Below are 16,182 nucleotides of genomic sequence, written 5' to 3'. Positions count from 1 at the left end.
TTTCCATGCAATTGTGGCTACTCTGCTATTATTAGTGAGCTTCTTTGCTTATGCCTAAGCATGCTGCAGTCACACTTCCTAAAAGTAGTGTAGACATGTCCTGAAATCCAGGAGCTAACTCAATTGTCTTAACAGTTGTTGTTCATTTTGGGGTTGTGAAGTAGGGGTAGTGGTCATTTGAGCAAGAGATCTAAAAAAGAAAACAGTCCCCTCTGCCACTCAGAAACAATGTGTTTATAAAATCACTTGGTTCTTAAAACATTTACTTGTCCACACCAGGTGCTCAAACTATGGATTCTGCCTTCTGAATGGTTGTTACCTGTTCAGAATTTATCTTAACACTGTTTGGGTATCTCCTGCCCACTACTTCCTGGAGAAACAAAATTAAAGAAGTTATTGAAGATTAAGTTTACTACTCCAGATCAGCTTGACCTTGATGAACCAAATGCCAGGTCTATACTCCCCGGAAGGTCAGCTTAAGTGGCCAGATCAACAGTTGCAAAACCTGCAGACATATCTTCACTTCTATGAGTACCAATATGCTGCACAACACACCTTTCAAGGTCAATAAGTCCATCACCACCTGTGGTGTACCACATCCAGAACCCTAATATTCTAACAGCAGCATAGCTATGTGAGTGAAACCAAGTAATCACTAAAAGCAATGAGGAGTCCTGTGGCACCTTATAGACTAACTGAAGCGTAGGAGCATAAGACCCACTTCGTGGGCAAAGACCCACTTCGTCAGATGCACTTCAGTTAGTCTATAAGGTGCCACAGGACTCCTCGTCGCTTTTGCAGATTCAGACTAACACGGCTACCCCTTTGATACTTGACAGGTAATCACTACAGTCTCAAATGAACTCCAACCAAAAATTGAAAAAAAGACAAAAATACCATGTCTCCCATGGGTGAACACTTTTCACAATGCTGTCACTCCATATCTGAACTCTGTCATCAGCCTCAAAAACAAACAAATAAATAAAAAGACAAAAAATCTGCACATCATCTTCAAAAGTAGACACTATCAGTCATGGTTTCAATAGAGACACTGGTTTTATGGTCCTTAACAACAATTTGTAACATACTCTGCTGCCTATTAAAATGAAATGTACAATTAAAGAGTTAAGTGATCTCTTACAGATGTGTTAACTCCTTATGATTAACAGTCTCTCCCCAATTTGTACTTGGCTTACAGTCTGGTTATCTTCCCCAGATCTGAAAGAGTGCTTTGTAAAGCTTAAAAGTTTGTCCTTTCTACCAACAGATGAAATTGGTCCAATAAACAACAGAACTGCTGCTACTACTACACCTAAAGATAAATTAATGTAATTTGTAGATTTCACATTTTGCAGGAAATATTGTGGTATTCATAATAGAAGAGAGCAAAATTTTTGGAACTGAGCTATTATGTGGTATTTATGTGATTCCGTCTAAAGCCAGCTGTGAATTGAAGTCTAAGCTTTAAAAAGTATTACAATGAAGTGTGTTGTGCATGTGTGAGGATTCTGTTAGTTATTGACGAGTCTGTGAGCTCGTCATAATTTTCAAGCTAAGCAGGATTTGGCTGGGTTAGTACATAAATGGGACACCTTTGAAGAAATCTCAGTTTCTTTTATGAAGTGGTTGTGTTTTATTGGGTAGCCTTCTTTTTGAGTCATTGTTTGGGAACACTGTACAGTTGAAAGTGTCCTCTTTTGGGTCAGTTGAACAACAGAGGCTTAGGCTAGTAATAACCAAAAATCTCATAGTAGTCTTCTCAAGACTAAGATGGCTAATTCTGATGTCCAGAAAAAAATTCAGTTCAGATAACTACATTTTTTTTCTAGCATGTAATGTTGCTGTGAACTGCTAAACAGAGGGTGTATTTTACCTCAAAGATAGCTATAAACCAGTGATTCTAAATACTTTGTAAAGCAAAGCATTCTGGAATCATTCTGGATGAAGGTCTAGTGCCCATGAATGTAATTTTTTTTTCATTTTTGTGAGAAAGTTCATAACTTTGATTCATTTGAAAAGAGTATCTTGATAATGGCAACAAAAAATTCTCTTTTTTTGTTTTTGTTTTTTTGGCCCAAGTATCCATAATAATTTTGAAGAAGCCTTATTTATTGGTTTCATAACTAAGATGTTCATTTACTTGATTTGAAGAAAAATATCAACTTCTGTATAGCTGACCCTTTGGTTGCAGTCAGCTCTTTCAGTCTAAAAGCTGCAATGGAGAATCAGGCTGCAGAGAGTTCCTATGCAAGCCTATTTCTACAGACAATTACACTTGCTTTAAGCAGTTCATTATATTTTAAGTAAGCAGATACTTTTGAACTTAGATTCTATATAAAATGCTTTATTACAGAAGACCATTACATTAGAGTACTAATATGTTAATCACTTCACCTTATGCTAGTATAATTGTAAGGTGATAGGTGATGCAGTGGAGTGATGCACTGTTCTATTAAATGTGGAGGCCCAAGTATGAATTTAGTTCCGGTCACAACCTGCCCTCTAGTAGAAATTAGGCAATCATTACCATTTGGCTATGTATGGAGGAATGTTTTCTGTCAGAAGTAAGGTACATAAAAGACAAATTTATATAAAGAAGTTTGTGCAGGACCTCCTTAAAATATACTCGACACTAATTAGTGCTAATATTTTCTCTTGAGCTAAACTTCAATTGTTTTTTTAAATACAGTACAGTAAAACTCCAGTGGTCCAGCATCCAATGGTCCCGGCACTCCTGATGGTCCGGCACCATCTGGAACCCGGTAGTGCTCCGGGCAGCCAGACAATTGGAGCTGCAATTGGAGCTGCTCTGTCCCCTGCTTCTCCGATTCAGCCGCTGCTGAAACTGACCAGCTGCTGACTGGGAAGCCCGGGGCAGAGCAGCTGGGGTGCTCTGCCCCGGGCTTCCCAGAGTCAACCGCTGGTCAGTTTCAGCAGCAGCTTTCTTGGGGAAGTCTGGGGCAGAGCAGCTGGGGTCCTGCTGGGTTGGTCCCGCAGCCCTGAGGGTCGCATCCCGCCCCACTCCACCCCAGACCCTTCATAGCCCCCCCTTCCAATAGTCTGGCATATTTGATAATCCAGCACCCCTTGGTCCTAAAAGTGCCGGATTATTCGAAGTTTACTGTAGTTGGTTAAGATATTGTATGCTACATTTTGTAGTAGGATTCTAATTCTAGTATAATTTTTTTTAAGGTGATGATACATGTGAATATCTTCTCTCCAGTGGGAGATTTCTTGGGGAAACAGTATGGCAACCCCACAGTTGCATGATGCATAAATATAAAAATAGGTAAGGATATCACCTCACATTCTTTTATTCTGTTCTCTAAGGGAAAACTAGTAAAAAAATCTGTATATTGTACTGCAGTCTTGAGTCCCTATAGTCCAATCTCTTTTGGCTGTCTTCATCCTTGTAGCTGTTTTTTTTAATAGTTTACAGTGAAATACATAATTTACCAGAGATCAGAAAAGAGCCCTTTAGACGGCAGATATTCCTTCCATTGTGTGTCTAGAATGCTAAGCTTAATAGGATCATGTTAGTAAATAATTTATACTGCATATTTTGTTGTGAAGGGTTTCAACATAGTTTGATGGGCATTACATGTTTTATATATGGTTTCAAATTGTAATGTTGAAAAATAAAAGTACCTATCACTTTTTTCTTCATTCATTTAATCTAAAACTAGTGACAAATATCTTTATCACTCAATCATCCTGTTATTTAACAATTAAACTATATAATTACTAGGGATGTTAAATTTAGTTTAATGAACTAGTTAATGGATTTTCCATCAACTAGTCGATAAGCGGGGGAAGCCGCAGCGGGATTAGCTCCTGGCTCAGGAGCTAATCCTGCTGTGGCTCTGCCTTTTAAAAGTATTAAGAGCCTGTTAAAAGGCTAAAGTGCAGCAGTAGGGACCCAGCATGATATCCAGCTCACGCTGGGTCCCTCCACTGCGCTTCTGATTTCTAAATGTATTAAGAGCCGGCAGCTCTTAATACATTTAAAAAGCAGAGGCACAGCATCTGGACCTGGGAGGGCGCAAGCTGGCAATCAGCTGATTCCTAGCTCACTCTGGGTCCCCGCTACCTCCTTGCCTCCCCTTCCCCCCGTGAAGATGGTGCTCGGGGGAACCAGCTTTTAAGAGGCAGCAAGGGGTGTGGGAAGCGACTAGTTGAGGGACTAGTCAACTGTCCGACAAACTTTTGCTTGTTAGATAGACTAGTTGCTTACATCTCTAATAACTGCTCGGTCTTTTTTTTATTTTAAGCACCACCCAATGGTAAAGAGAATTCTTTCACACCTATAGAAATTATTGTAATCAAATGGTCAGGGTGGCTTCCTATTTCATCTTATATTTCATGCAGCCAGTATTAAAAAAATTATACTTCTTTAGAGTTAGATACAGTGCTTTGAATTTTCTCTGTTACATTCAAGATTTCCTGTAAGGAATTGTCAGGTTTCTTCCGTAAATTAGTTCTTTAAATAATGCAACATGCTAATATTGTAATGCTTTCTGTTTTTTACAGTGAAGCAAAAAACTGCCTTATAGATAAACATATTGCATTTATAGGAGATTCCAGAATTCGACAGTTATTTTATTCATTTGTAAAACTCATAAATCCTCAAATCAAGGAAGAAGGAAACAAGGTAAGACTGTCTCTCCACCACCACCTCTCAATTTGCCTATTAACCGTTAAACCTTTACTTAATTTCCAGGTTGAGAACACCAGAAACTGTTTTTTTTCCTTCTTCTAAGGACTTTGGTGTTTGGAATGGGCATTTGTTGTGAAATACTACTTGCTATCCTAATATTCAGGAAAGGGAAACAGGTAACATATTTCTGCAGAGAAACAAATCAAACTCTAGAGAGGGAGACTGAACTAAGCAATTGTCAGAGGGTGATAAAAGGAATGTTTTGCATCTTGAGAAGTGAAGTGGGAAGTTTGCAGATGCAGTTTTCAGCAAATAAGTGAACAGCCTAAGAAAGAAAACTAAGGTGGCTTGTATAACAGAAACTTAGTTTATTTTTATGAGAATAAATGGCTGTTGCAGTGTGTGATGGCTGGGAAATCTGTCTATAGAATTTATGAATTCAGTGTGAGATTATGAACTCTATCTGCCAAGTTGCAGACTCTATTTTGAATGTGGGGAGTAGGTGCCTCCTCTGTGATCTCTTTATCTCCAGATTGGTGTGAAATGCCAAGGTGTAATGATACAGGACTGACAATAGACAGTTATTAAATTGGTATGGTCCTCTTTTAAAATACAAACATCCTAGGCAATAAGATAACGTGAACCCCAAGAACTGGTTGCTTGTGGATGGATAACTTGGGGTATAAATACACTACCAAGTTTTGTCAAGGAAACTAAAGTTGACTCGAAGTTGCTAGAAAAATACCCAGAGAACCAATGGTGGCGTTTCATAACAAGCTGGTGAGCCTCCAGCCGAGGGAACCCATTCTGATCTATGCTAATGTTTTGTTTTGTTGGTTTTTAGCCTGTATTAATTAATTTAAGTCTCGTTGTAAGTTATTTTCTGAAAGGTTAATTGCAGACTAGCCAGCACTTGAAATCCTAGATTCATTGACCGATACACAAGTCTGATTAGGACTGAAATTAAAAATAGCTTTTTGTCTTGTCTGTCTTGTAAATGCCACTGAAAAATAGTTGTGTATTAATTTTCTGAAATCAGTGTAAAGTACAGCTTGCTAAGTAGAGCCAGAGAGAAACTATACAGGCAGTCCCTGGGTTACGTACAAGATAGGGACTGTAGGTTTGTTCTTAAGTTGAATCTGTATGTAAGTCGGAACTGGCGTCAGCCGCTGCTGAAACTGATCAGCGGCTGATTCCAGGAAGCCTGGGGCAGAGCAACTCTGCCTCGGGCTTCCTGTAGTCAGCCGCTGGTCAGTTTCAGCAGCGGCTGACTTGGGGACACCTGGGGCAGATCAGCTGGGGTGCTGCCGGGTTGGTCCGGAGCGGCGCTGCGGGAGCAACCTGGCAGCCCCCAGCTGCTCTATCCCAGGGGTAGGCAAGAAAAGCCTGGTCTGCTGGGGGGGGGGGCACTAGCTGCACCCCCCCCCCCCCCCCCGCAGACCAGGGAGACGGGGAGCAAAGCCTTGGAGCACGCCCGCAGTGGGACAGCCCAGGCGCGCTTGGGCTGTCCCCCTGCGGGCGTTCTCTGCGGCTTTGCTCCCCGTCTCCCTGGTCTGCAGGGAGACGGAGAGCAAAGCCTTGGAGCACGCCCGCAGCGGGACAGCCTAGGCGTGCTTGGACTGTCCCCCTGCGGGCGTTCTCTGCGGCTTTGCTCCTTATCTCCCTGGTCTGCTGGTCGGGAGACGGGGAGCAAAGCCGCGGAGCACGCCCGCAGGGGGACAGCTCAACCGCGCCCGGGCTGTCCCGCTGCGGGCATACTCCAAGGCTTTGCTCCCCATCTCCCTGCAGACCAGGGAGACGGGGAGCAGCTTTTCTCGCTCCGGAGGACGGGGGCGGCGGACCACGGTGCATCTGGGCGTCCCGCCGCTCCCGTCCTCCGGGGCGAGAAAAGCCCCATTCGTAACTGCGGATCCGACATAAGTCGGATCCGCGTAACTCGGGGACTGCCTGTAGTGGTATACTTCAGCCAAATCATGAACTACGTGTGCTGCTTAGAGTTTGTATTCAGAATGTGGTCAGACTTCTCAATATTAATGCAAACAAGGAATTTAAATGCAGATAAAAATCTGTCTGGCAGGAATCATGTAATTAATTTTAATTTGTCAAAACCAAATATTTGGTTGATTGAATAATTGAAGTTGCCCAAGCCTGTGGAGTTGATGTTGGATTGCTTGCCAGAGGTGCGGAGTAGTATGGCAATTACATGAGTTTGGTGAGGAAGAGCAGTTGGGTGAGTTCTGAGCTGGAAGACATTTGTTTCAATTACTTATGAAACTGATAGGGTAACAGTGAATGTAAAAAACATTGGAAGACATCTTAAGTGTCAGGATGACTCAATAGGGGGAATCACTGTCTTATGGTAAAAGAATGGCCATATGTCAGTACCTCAGTTTGGTTTGCAAACGAAAAATATATTTGTCATTTTTGTTTCAGGGATTGAAATTGAAATAATACAGCTGAGTTTAATGTTAAAGGGGGTGTCTGTGTTTACTGTAATTAAGGATACCTAACTTATTTCATTCTAATTTCCTCTTTTCAGTTAATAAATTATAAATTACATATTCCAGGCTTGATTTCTGCATTTGGTGACTTTTTTTTTCCTGGAAACTTTTGGTTCAGTTGTTAGAGTACAAGGGGAGCCGAAAAGTAGGCATACTCGTGGTATAGACCAGGGAAGTGTGAGAGGAAAACATTTTATTTTTCTTTCAATCCTTGGAGAAGTATATTAATGAAAATAGAGACGTGTAGAAAGGAAAGATTTCAGACTTTTTTGAATAATTTGGTAATAGAAAGCTTTGGTGTTCCAAGGGTTGCTATAATAATATACCACCATATATGTGCCTGAGCTACACTTCTAAGTTTTGCCAGCATTGTTATATCAGGAGCATGAAAAAATCAGTTACATCAGCAAAAACAAAAGCCAACTTTTTGCTAGTATATCTTAGGTCCTTTGGGGAAGTGGTATATTATGTACAGTCAAAATAATTATTTTTCTAGTATAACGTGTCTCCTGTGGGAGCTATAGTACTAACAAACTCTCTTTAGTATAGGTTGCACCTCCTGGTCTGGCAGCATCGGGACCTCACTGGTCCCAAACCAGAGAGTTTGCTGGACCAGGGGTTCTGTGTTCCTCCTGGCAGCTCTGCTGCCCCCTGGGCTCCGTTTAGGTCCTGTAGTTTGGCAACGCTCCTGGCCCCAGCCCGATGGCTTATCCCCATGAGTTCTCTCATGCGTGTCACCTGATACTGCAGGATCAGGGCTGTGCCAAACCAGATTACGGAGTTTTAACCTGTATAGATGAGATCTTAGATGAGAAATGAGTAGACTCTTGGAAGGAGACAAAATTTGTATCTGTACCTATCCACAGATATGGTCTGTGGTCATTCACAGAATTGCAGGGATCTAGAGATGAGAGGGATCAGTATTTGAACATATACTACCTCCCAGAGTACAAGTTTAATTTGTTTCTTATTTTGACAGCATGGAAACATTATTTTTGAAGACAAATCTGCATCAATTAAAGTGGTAAGGTGTTTTTGTGTGCTAATAAACTCTGTTATAATAATCAATGTATAATATATATGCTCCCCCTGTACTTCTGGTGAAAATAATTGAGGGCCTCTTTTTAGGCGTACTGATCAGTTACAAATCAAACAGAAGTCAATCAAGGTTTCATGTGCTCAGCACTATTTATGGCCTGATTTTATTTTCTTTTTCCCTAGAAGATTTAAAAAAAAAATAATTCCCATTATTTTAGAGGAGCTTTGGACTCAGTAGAAGGAACGTACAATATTAGTCCTCTCATCAAATTTCATAATTGGGCCTTCTAATGGAAGTATCTTCTGATACCTGGAACAAGGAATGTGGTAAATGCAGATGAGCTTTCTGTGCGACTCATTTAGTTCTCTGCCCAGGGTCCACTTTGATTGCAGTAACAGAGTGAACCACATGCATTGCTAGTGTAGAAGGTTGTTAAAAACACATACAAAAAAACTTGGGGATTATCGGTAGGTTTTGAGGAAACCCTGTTCTCCTTCCCCATTCCTAGTAATCTGGTAGTGGAGTCTTCCTTTTGTAAGGACCTCAGTAGCATTTCTTTCTTCCCACTCCTTTCCATATAATTCATTAAGAGAATGTTCATCAAGTGGACTATTTGGGTCTTTGGAGAAAGCTATGATTAAAAAGGATAGTTGGTGTCATGCTCAGGGGAGAAGTGTAACTTTGTGCTAGAATGTTCTTTCTGCCTTTATAATAAAGCTTTCTTTTCTTTGCATTTTCCCTTTGATCGCACACTGTCTAAACTGTACTATGTTAGGAGACTACAGTATGTCTTGATTATGTAAGCAAAACTGCTTATGTAGTTTGGCCCAAAGTACAAAAAGTAGTAGTTTGGGACTTAAATGGCCTCTCAGAGTTCATATCCAGTACTGGTGGCATCAGTGCAGTGGTGCTCAATCCACAGAGAGTCGATTTAGTGTTGTAATGAAGACCCACTAAATTGACTGATGATTATTCTCCCATTGACTCCTGTGGAGTACTGGTAAAAGAAGAGTAAGGGGAGTTGATGGGAGAGATTCTCCCATCGACCCAGTGCGGTGAGGTCCCTGCAGTAAAGAGATCTGTGCTACATTGACTTGAGTTACACTACTAATGTAATTCCAGTTGTGTGGCCTAGATTGACTATTCCCTGTAGCATAGACCTCCTCTGATGGTGTTGCTTGTATACACCTTCTGCAAAGGAATTTCGCAAGCCAACTATAGAGAGATTGTGGGAAACTGAGCTTCATATGCAAATTTGGCTCTGTCTCTTGTGGCTTGAACAAAGACCTAAACTGGATGGCCCATTATAAAACCCGCTTTCCTTGCATTCAACACCCAATTGACATCAAAAGCTACGTATGGATCACTTCTAGCCCACTTAATTAGCCTCCTTAGCACCCGCACTACAATTGACAGGTATCTCCCCCCCATTGTTTTTCTATTTTAATTTGTGAGGGCCCCCCCTTTTCTCTCCACTATGCTCATCTGAGGAAGTGGGTTTAGTCTCTAAGGTGCTACAGGACTAATTGTGTTTAAGATACAGACTAACATGGTGACCCCTCTGAAATCTGAATAAATTTTTACATAAATCTTTAGGAACTAATTGAAATATTTCATTTTTATTGAGAGGAATGATTTTAATAAAGTGTAAGTCATTCACCCATTTTGTTCTTCAATACTCTATTTTTAGACGCCCGAACATGAAATGCCAGTATTAAATATTAGAAATCAGCATAACTTAAAATCTGTAATGTTAAGCTTTCAGAAAATTGGTTTTCTAGTTCACAGATTTGCAAGATAATGATGCTAACATTTGTGGGGAACGAAGCAAATACTAGAATACACTGTTGCGATCTGTTCTAAACCTTAAAACGTTAGTTTTTGTCCTGTGTAGTATTGGAAAATTGAGACTCTTAACTTTCAACTGGTGTAAAAGTTTTCATTCTGTGTGAAATCTTGGCTCCATTGAAGTAAATGACAAAACTCTCATTTATTTTGCCCTTTGTTCCTGACTAAGATACCAGATCTTTCATCTGTGATTGGTCCATCAACCTAGTAAAGACATGAAGAAAAAATTGGACCTGTGCAGTTTTTCCTGTGTTAAATGCATTGCTTGCAATTGGTATACTGCATTTTCTGAATTACGAATTGCTCTTAGATTTATTCACAGGTGTTAATACATTCTTTTTACAGGATTTCTTGTGGTATCCAGAAGTTAATGGCTCGATGAAGCAACTTATTAAATCTTGGACTGAGGTGCGTACTAAAAATATACTGACTTTAGAAAATATGCATACTAATAGATTGGGAAACATGGTTTTCCTCTTGTTCCATTTGCTTGACTTGTATTGTGCATAAGTTCTAGATACAGATAAAGGAGAATAATAATTTAAAAATTGAACTCAAGTTATCCTCTAACAATTCTAAAAAGATATAGTATACATCTATTATATTAACAATATATATTCCCACAGACCAGCAAGCTACCACAAATTGCAGAAATTCACAGTTTGGATTCATACATTTAGAGCTCAAATGAAAGTCTCCAAAGAATCCCACAGCTCTGCAGTATCTGGTTAACTTTTGCCAACTTGGAGGGGTGCACAGGATCTTATAATTATGCATTAGTTATACTGATGGTCTAATATGATGCATGTATTTATGCTATCAGGTGTTCTTTAAAATTACTGGTTAACAGATTACTGTGCTTAACAAGTATAGCAACTTGATCATCTATTTCTCTTGATACTTCGTAATGTTCTTCACAAATTGACTCTTACTAAAGAATAGTTGCCATTTCTGGATTTTGTCCCTTGGCAACTTTGATAACAGTTTGGAATGATTCGATAATGGCTCATTATGCCAGCCTCCTCTTCCCACTTGTACATTTTCAGATAAACTCCTCTGTGCTTTTTCCTATCGTGCCTGTCATGTTTATAGGAAGCTCCTCCTAAACCTCTGTGAAACTACCTCTCTGTCCTCCTTCAAAACCTTTTTTAGGCTGCAGATGGCTGAGACCACTACCCATGATACTGACAGATATTATTGTTGTTTTCTTGTAACTCCCCATCTGCCTCTGTCTGCTTCTTGTGTTATATGTAGATTGTAAAAACTGTCAGGCAGGCATTATCTTTGTTCTGTGTTACCACAGCACCACCACAGTGGGATCTGTCCCGATACAGCATTCATAGGCACTACAGTATTACTAGTAATAATATGATTGTGACTTAATTGTTTAGACAAATATCTTCAGAGTCATTATCTACTACTTAATGATAAACATGCCAGATCACAAATGTCTAGAATATTTATTTTAGCTGCTATTATGCATGGTTGTATTATTCAGCAGTTCAGATCATAGCTGCCTGGATAGCTTTTAAACAGCAAACTTAAATGCTGTCTAACTCGATAAATAATTTTGAATATATGGAAACATAATACTTGGCGCTTACATTGGATCAAATTGCTTTACAAAATCTTTAGCTTCACAGGCAGCAGTGATGTGATAAAATTGAGGCACACATGTTAAATAACTTGTGCAATACATTGAATAATGGCTTGTAGTGATTTGTGAATACTTTTAGAAGACTAATCTCTCTTTCACTTTGTTTTAGGGTTCTGTTGCAAAACCTCATATAATTGTAGCAGGAGCTGCTACGGTAAGATTTTTATGCAGTAGGCACAGGTGTGAATATGTGGAAATTGTTACAAGAGAAGACTTATGCTTCTAGTTACTTTTCATTTCAAAAGTGAAAACATACACTCATTGACAATCTTCTATTCCAGTTGTCTTGCTCTTGTTTATAGCAAATAGTAGTAGTTTGGGCCTTACAAATATCAGTAATATTTTTATAGGGATTTGTATCTTGTACAGTAATAGTTTCTCACTATTACGTTGTTAAAGATTGTGTTTTGGCTTGATGCATGGATAAAACATATAACAAATCCTATGAGAAGATAGTCCTGGTACTTCATAAAAGTGTTTAACTGAATGTAAACTTTTAAATGAATATTGTTTTCAGAAATATATTGACCTTGATGATGGTGCTGTCTAAGTTTTACTTATAGGAATCCATTTTTTTACTTAATTTAAATTAATCTTTACTCTGTTGACCTGTTGAATACCCCCTTTCTGCTGCTGCTACTCCCAGGAATCTGCTTCCTGAGACTATGAGCTTTGCAATTCTGATTCAGGAATCTGAACCTCAAGGCAGGTGTACACTAGAGTACTACATCATTGCAGCAGCACCAGTGCAGCTGCGTCTCTGTTGTTCATCTGCTGAAGATATGCTATGTTAACAGGAGAGTGTCTCCATCAACATAGTAGTCACTGTAACTTTGAGCACTTAGCATGTGTCTTTTTCACACCCCTGAGCAAAGTAAATTACATTGATTTACTCAGTATTGTAGACTAGTCCTCATTCTCTCCCTGCTTTCAGTAGAAAGAGGAGTAGGATTCTTCCACCAGTACCAGGTATCAGCAACACTTTGGGATATGGACAAGTGTTCCCACAATCTCCCATCTTTAATGGCATCATCCTGGTTAGCAAAACATTTTTCAAATGTAATATAAAAGCTATATTTAGTTTTAATGGTTACCAACCTTTCTTTAGGAAAATAACTAAAAAGTACAAATGCAAAGCATGATTTGAATCACTAATTAAAGCCAAGGTTTCCTGTTTGCTAATTTAAATCATTATTAAATTTTTCATTTTTTTTTAATTTTACTTTGAGTGTGGATGAACTAATTTAAAACAAATTCAGGAAGTAATACACTTGAAAAAAAATCCTTTGAGTGCTGCTACTTGATCTTTGAATTTGAAGATAATACATCTCTAGGGGTACATCTACACATTAGCAGGACTCTAGGGGTACGTCTACACTTCACGGCTATTTCACCATCCCAGTAAACCTCGTTGCACGAGGGATAAGGGATGGCTCAAAATAGAGCATTATTTTGAAATTTGGCACTGTGTAGAGGTATTTCAAAATAGTTCTGAAATAACTGTGTATCTTATTTCGAGTTTAGGGTGTTGTGTAGATGCACTCCAAGAGTTCTGCTAATGTGTAAATCTCTGGACACCAAAAATTTCCAAGAGGTGGTGATGTATACATGTAGTCTGATGTCACAAAGTTCATAAGAGCCATCTGTCAGTATGTCTGGAGCAGCTCATAAACATGAGTATCGGTTTCAGGGCAGACTGTTACAACCCAGCGCACAAAGCCCAAACTGTGAGTTCTAAACTAAAATTTCACCAAGTATCAAGCATGAACACCTCAAGCTTCACAGACGGTCCCCTTGAGTACTCTAGTCTATCTTACTATCCTAGGCAAGCCTGTCTTTGTGATAGATCAGAGGTCTCAAACTCAAATCTATCTTAGGGCCAGTGCCAGTCCTCAGATCCTCCTAGCAGGCCAGTGGGTGGGGGTGGGAGCTCTCCACATGTCTTCCCCTCTACCCCGGTGCAACTCATGATCTCACCCGCTGGCCCATGAGCTTCCCCCAGCCCTCCCTACCATCCCCAGGTGATTTTAAAAAACCTTGGGGGCTCCCACTGCCACCACCAGCAGCGCAATAGAGTTAGAGCAGCTTATGGCTGCTAGTTCCGCGTTGCTGCTGACATGTCCCTTTCACCCAGGGGAGGTGTGTGCAAAGCCATACCATCAATAAGATGGTTTGTGGTTGCCACCCCAGGCCCAGTGCTTTGGGGAAGTCCTGAAGTGGCTACCCCAACTGTACTATGGACAGGCCAGTCTCCATAATCAGGTTAACCCATTGGGTCCTGGGTGGACTGGGGCTCGGAGCACAGTTGTCTCCCGTCTCTCCCACATTCACTGTGGCAGCAGGAGCTGTGGGAAAATGGAGCCATGCAGCAGCAGCCTTTGCTCCACTACTCTTCTATCTCTCAGGAGAGGAGAGGGAAGAGTGGAGGGAGGGGCTGACCTCTGCTGTTGCCCTGCACCAAGCCACGTCCCCTGGGGGGAGAAAGTTTGAAGGAAGGGGTGCTGTGGTGGGGAGAGGGACTCGTGTGCCAGCAGTTGCATGTGAGCTGGATTGTGGAATTGCTTGGACTGAAGATGGCCCATGGTCCATGAGTTTGACACCCTTGTGATAGATGGTCCCTTACATCTGAATATCACTGAGATTTTTGGCTACTCCCAAACCCAAAGGACTGGTCACTTTCTTTAAGTCAGTTGCATCTCAAAGCTAAAACCAAAAACAATGCCTTTAGCCATTGCTATAATAAACTAACTGAAGATTATTAATTAAGGAAAATAAATTAGTTATTTGCAAACTTAAAGCAGTGACATACACACACACAAATGAGTAGTGTTACGTTTCAAAAGATGATAGAAGCTTCTGTAATGTGCAATTAATGTATGTCCATTAAGGCTCACCCAAGCTAAACAGCCGGGAGTCCCTTGCTTATGCTTAGAAGTCTTCTTCTTTCAGGGCTCAAGCAGAATAGCAATAGCAATTTCTTTTTGTCGGGGATTTTTATTCCCTTTCCCTCCAGAAATCAAACTGATGGGATGAGTGTTTGTGCACTGTCTCCTCTTCAAGAGTGTGTGTGTGGAAAGGTAATCATCAAAGTCTTTTGTACCTTGATATTGCATAGTAGTTTATCTGATGTCTGTCGGTCATATTTCGTTGGGCAGGAGATTACATCTCTTGTGGTAAACTAGTATTTGACAGTTGTAAAGGTATCTCTTCTGACTTTAATGGCATCAGGAGATATGGGCCATTATAGCTTCTACGCAAACATTTTCATAGTCACATAGGAAATACCTAAATATTACCTTATAATGTGGTACACAGATGTAATATGTGAGATTAATGCATGCAGCAACTTACTAGAATTTTGTACAACCTAAGCACATTTTTATAAATCTAACATCTGTTTTAATAATACTAACACAGAGATGAGCTGGGACTGGTTTCCAGTTATAGATTTTTTTTTTTCCAGTGTTCAGTGAGGCCTAGGTGTGAGCTGGCATCAAGTCTGCCAGGGTCACACCAACGTTTTGGGAGACCTATCATCCACACAATAGCCTAAAACTCCTATCTGAACTCTATGCTTTTTGATTCTTGTATGTTTTCTTAGAAGTTTCTCACGCACAGACCACGTGCACCAATATTCCAGACAAAATAGTAAGGCCTGATCTACTCTTTCAGTTTAGATTGACATTGTTGCTCTAGGGTGTGAAAAAAATTGCATCCCTGAGAACTGTGTCTATGCTGATGTAATCCCTGGAGTAGAAGCAACTAGGGAAGAAAGCATTGATCTAAATACTGCCTTTGGGGATATGGGTTACTAACCAGTCATAGAAAAATGCCCTCCATCATTTCAGAAAATAACTATGCTGCAGTACTGCTGCAACATCACAAGTGAGCCTTTATAGCACTTAAATTTTAGGCCATAGCTACAATTTGAATACTAACATAAACTCAAGAATAGACACTCAGTCTTAATCACATCATGTGCTACCCGACATAGAAATGAAAGCTCTCTGGTATAAGACAGAAAATCACTACCATAGTCTACTCCTGAAAACCAAATTCCAAAATGTATTTACAGAAAAATCTGCCCAGTCAAGAACTTAAGAGCCACTGAGGCCCATGATTATAGACAGAGCAGTACTAAGTGCCTGCTTCTAGCTAACTGCAACCAAGGGCATCACCTTTGACTTCAAACTTAGCCTTTGTGGATATGAAAGAGAAAAATGAATTTGCAGTACAAAGATGACACTCGTGTCTCTGTGTCCTTTACAACACCATCTTTCAGTTTGCCAAAGTTGAACTTGTGCAATACTGAAATAATTCTGATAAGTTTCTGATGTACTATCCTGTTTTTGTTGCCTGTGCCCCTATCACTACCAAGCATATCTGCCCTCTTATTAAGTTGTTTGCAGCTTTTGGGTCCATGGGATTCCTCAAGCTCAATTTGATGCTCAAGTACTGATGGTAGAAAAAGCTTCTATTT

At 40.2% G+C, this 16,182-nt stretch overlaps 1 protein-coding gene across 2 annotated transcripts in view; it reads left to right on the top strand.

The window, feature by feature from the left end:
* Positions 1-16,182, top strand: part of CASD1 (CAS1 domain sialic acid O acetyltransferase 1) — a 65,354-nt gene that overhangs the window by 8,579 nt on the left and 40,593 nt on the right. For both annotated transcript variants that reach the window (XM_075922347.2, XM_075922348.2), the window contains 5 exons: positions 3,193-3,289; positions 4,531-4,651; positions 8,138-8,182; positions 10,391-10,453; positions 11,812-11,856. In XM_075922347.2, coding sequence (XP_075778462.1) covers positions 3,193-3,289; positions 4,531-4,651; positions 8,138-8,182; positions 10,391-10,453; positions 11,812-11,856 — 371 coding nt within the window. The remainder of the gene's footprint in view (positions 1-3,192; positions 3,290-4,530; positions 4,652-8,137; positions 8,183-10,390; positions 10,454-11,811; positions 11,857-16,182) is intronic.

Source organism: Pelodiscus sinensis, chromosome 2, assembly GCF_052426305.1.
Source record: "Pelodiscus sinensis isolate ZL-2025 chromosome 2, ASM5242630v1, whole genome shotgun sequence".
Classification (NCBI taxonomy): domain Eukaryota; kingdom Metazoa; phylum Chordata; order Testudines; family Trionychidae; genus Pelodiscus; species Pelodiscus sinensis.
Note: the sequence above shows the minus strand (reverse complement) of the source record. Positions and strands in the feature narration are given on the sequence as shown.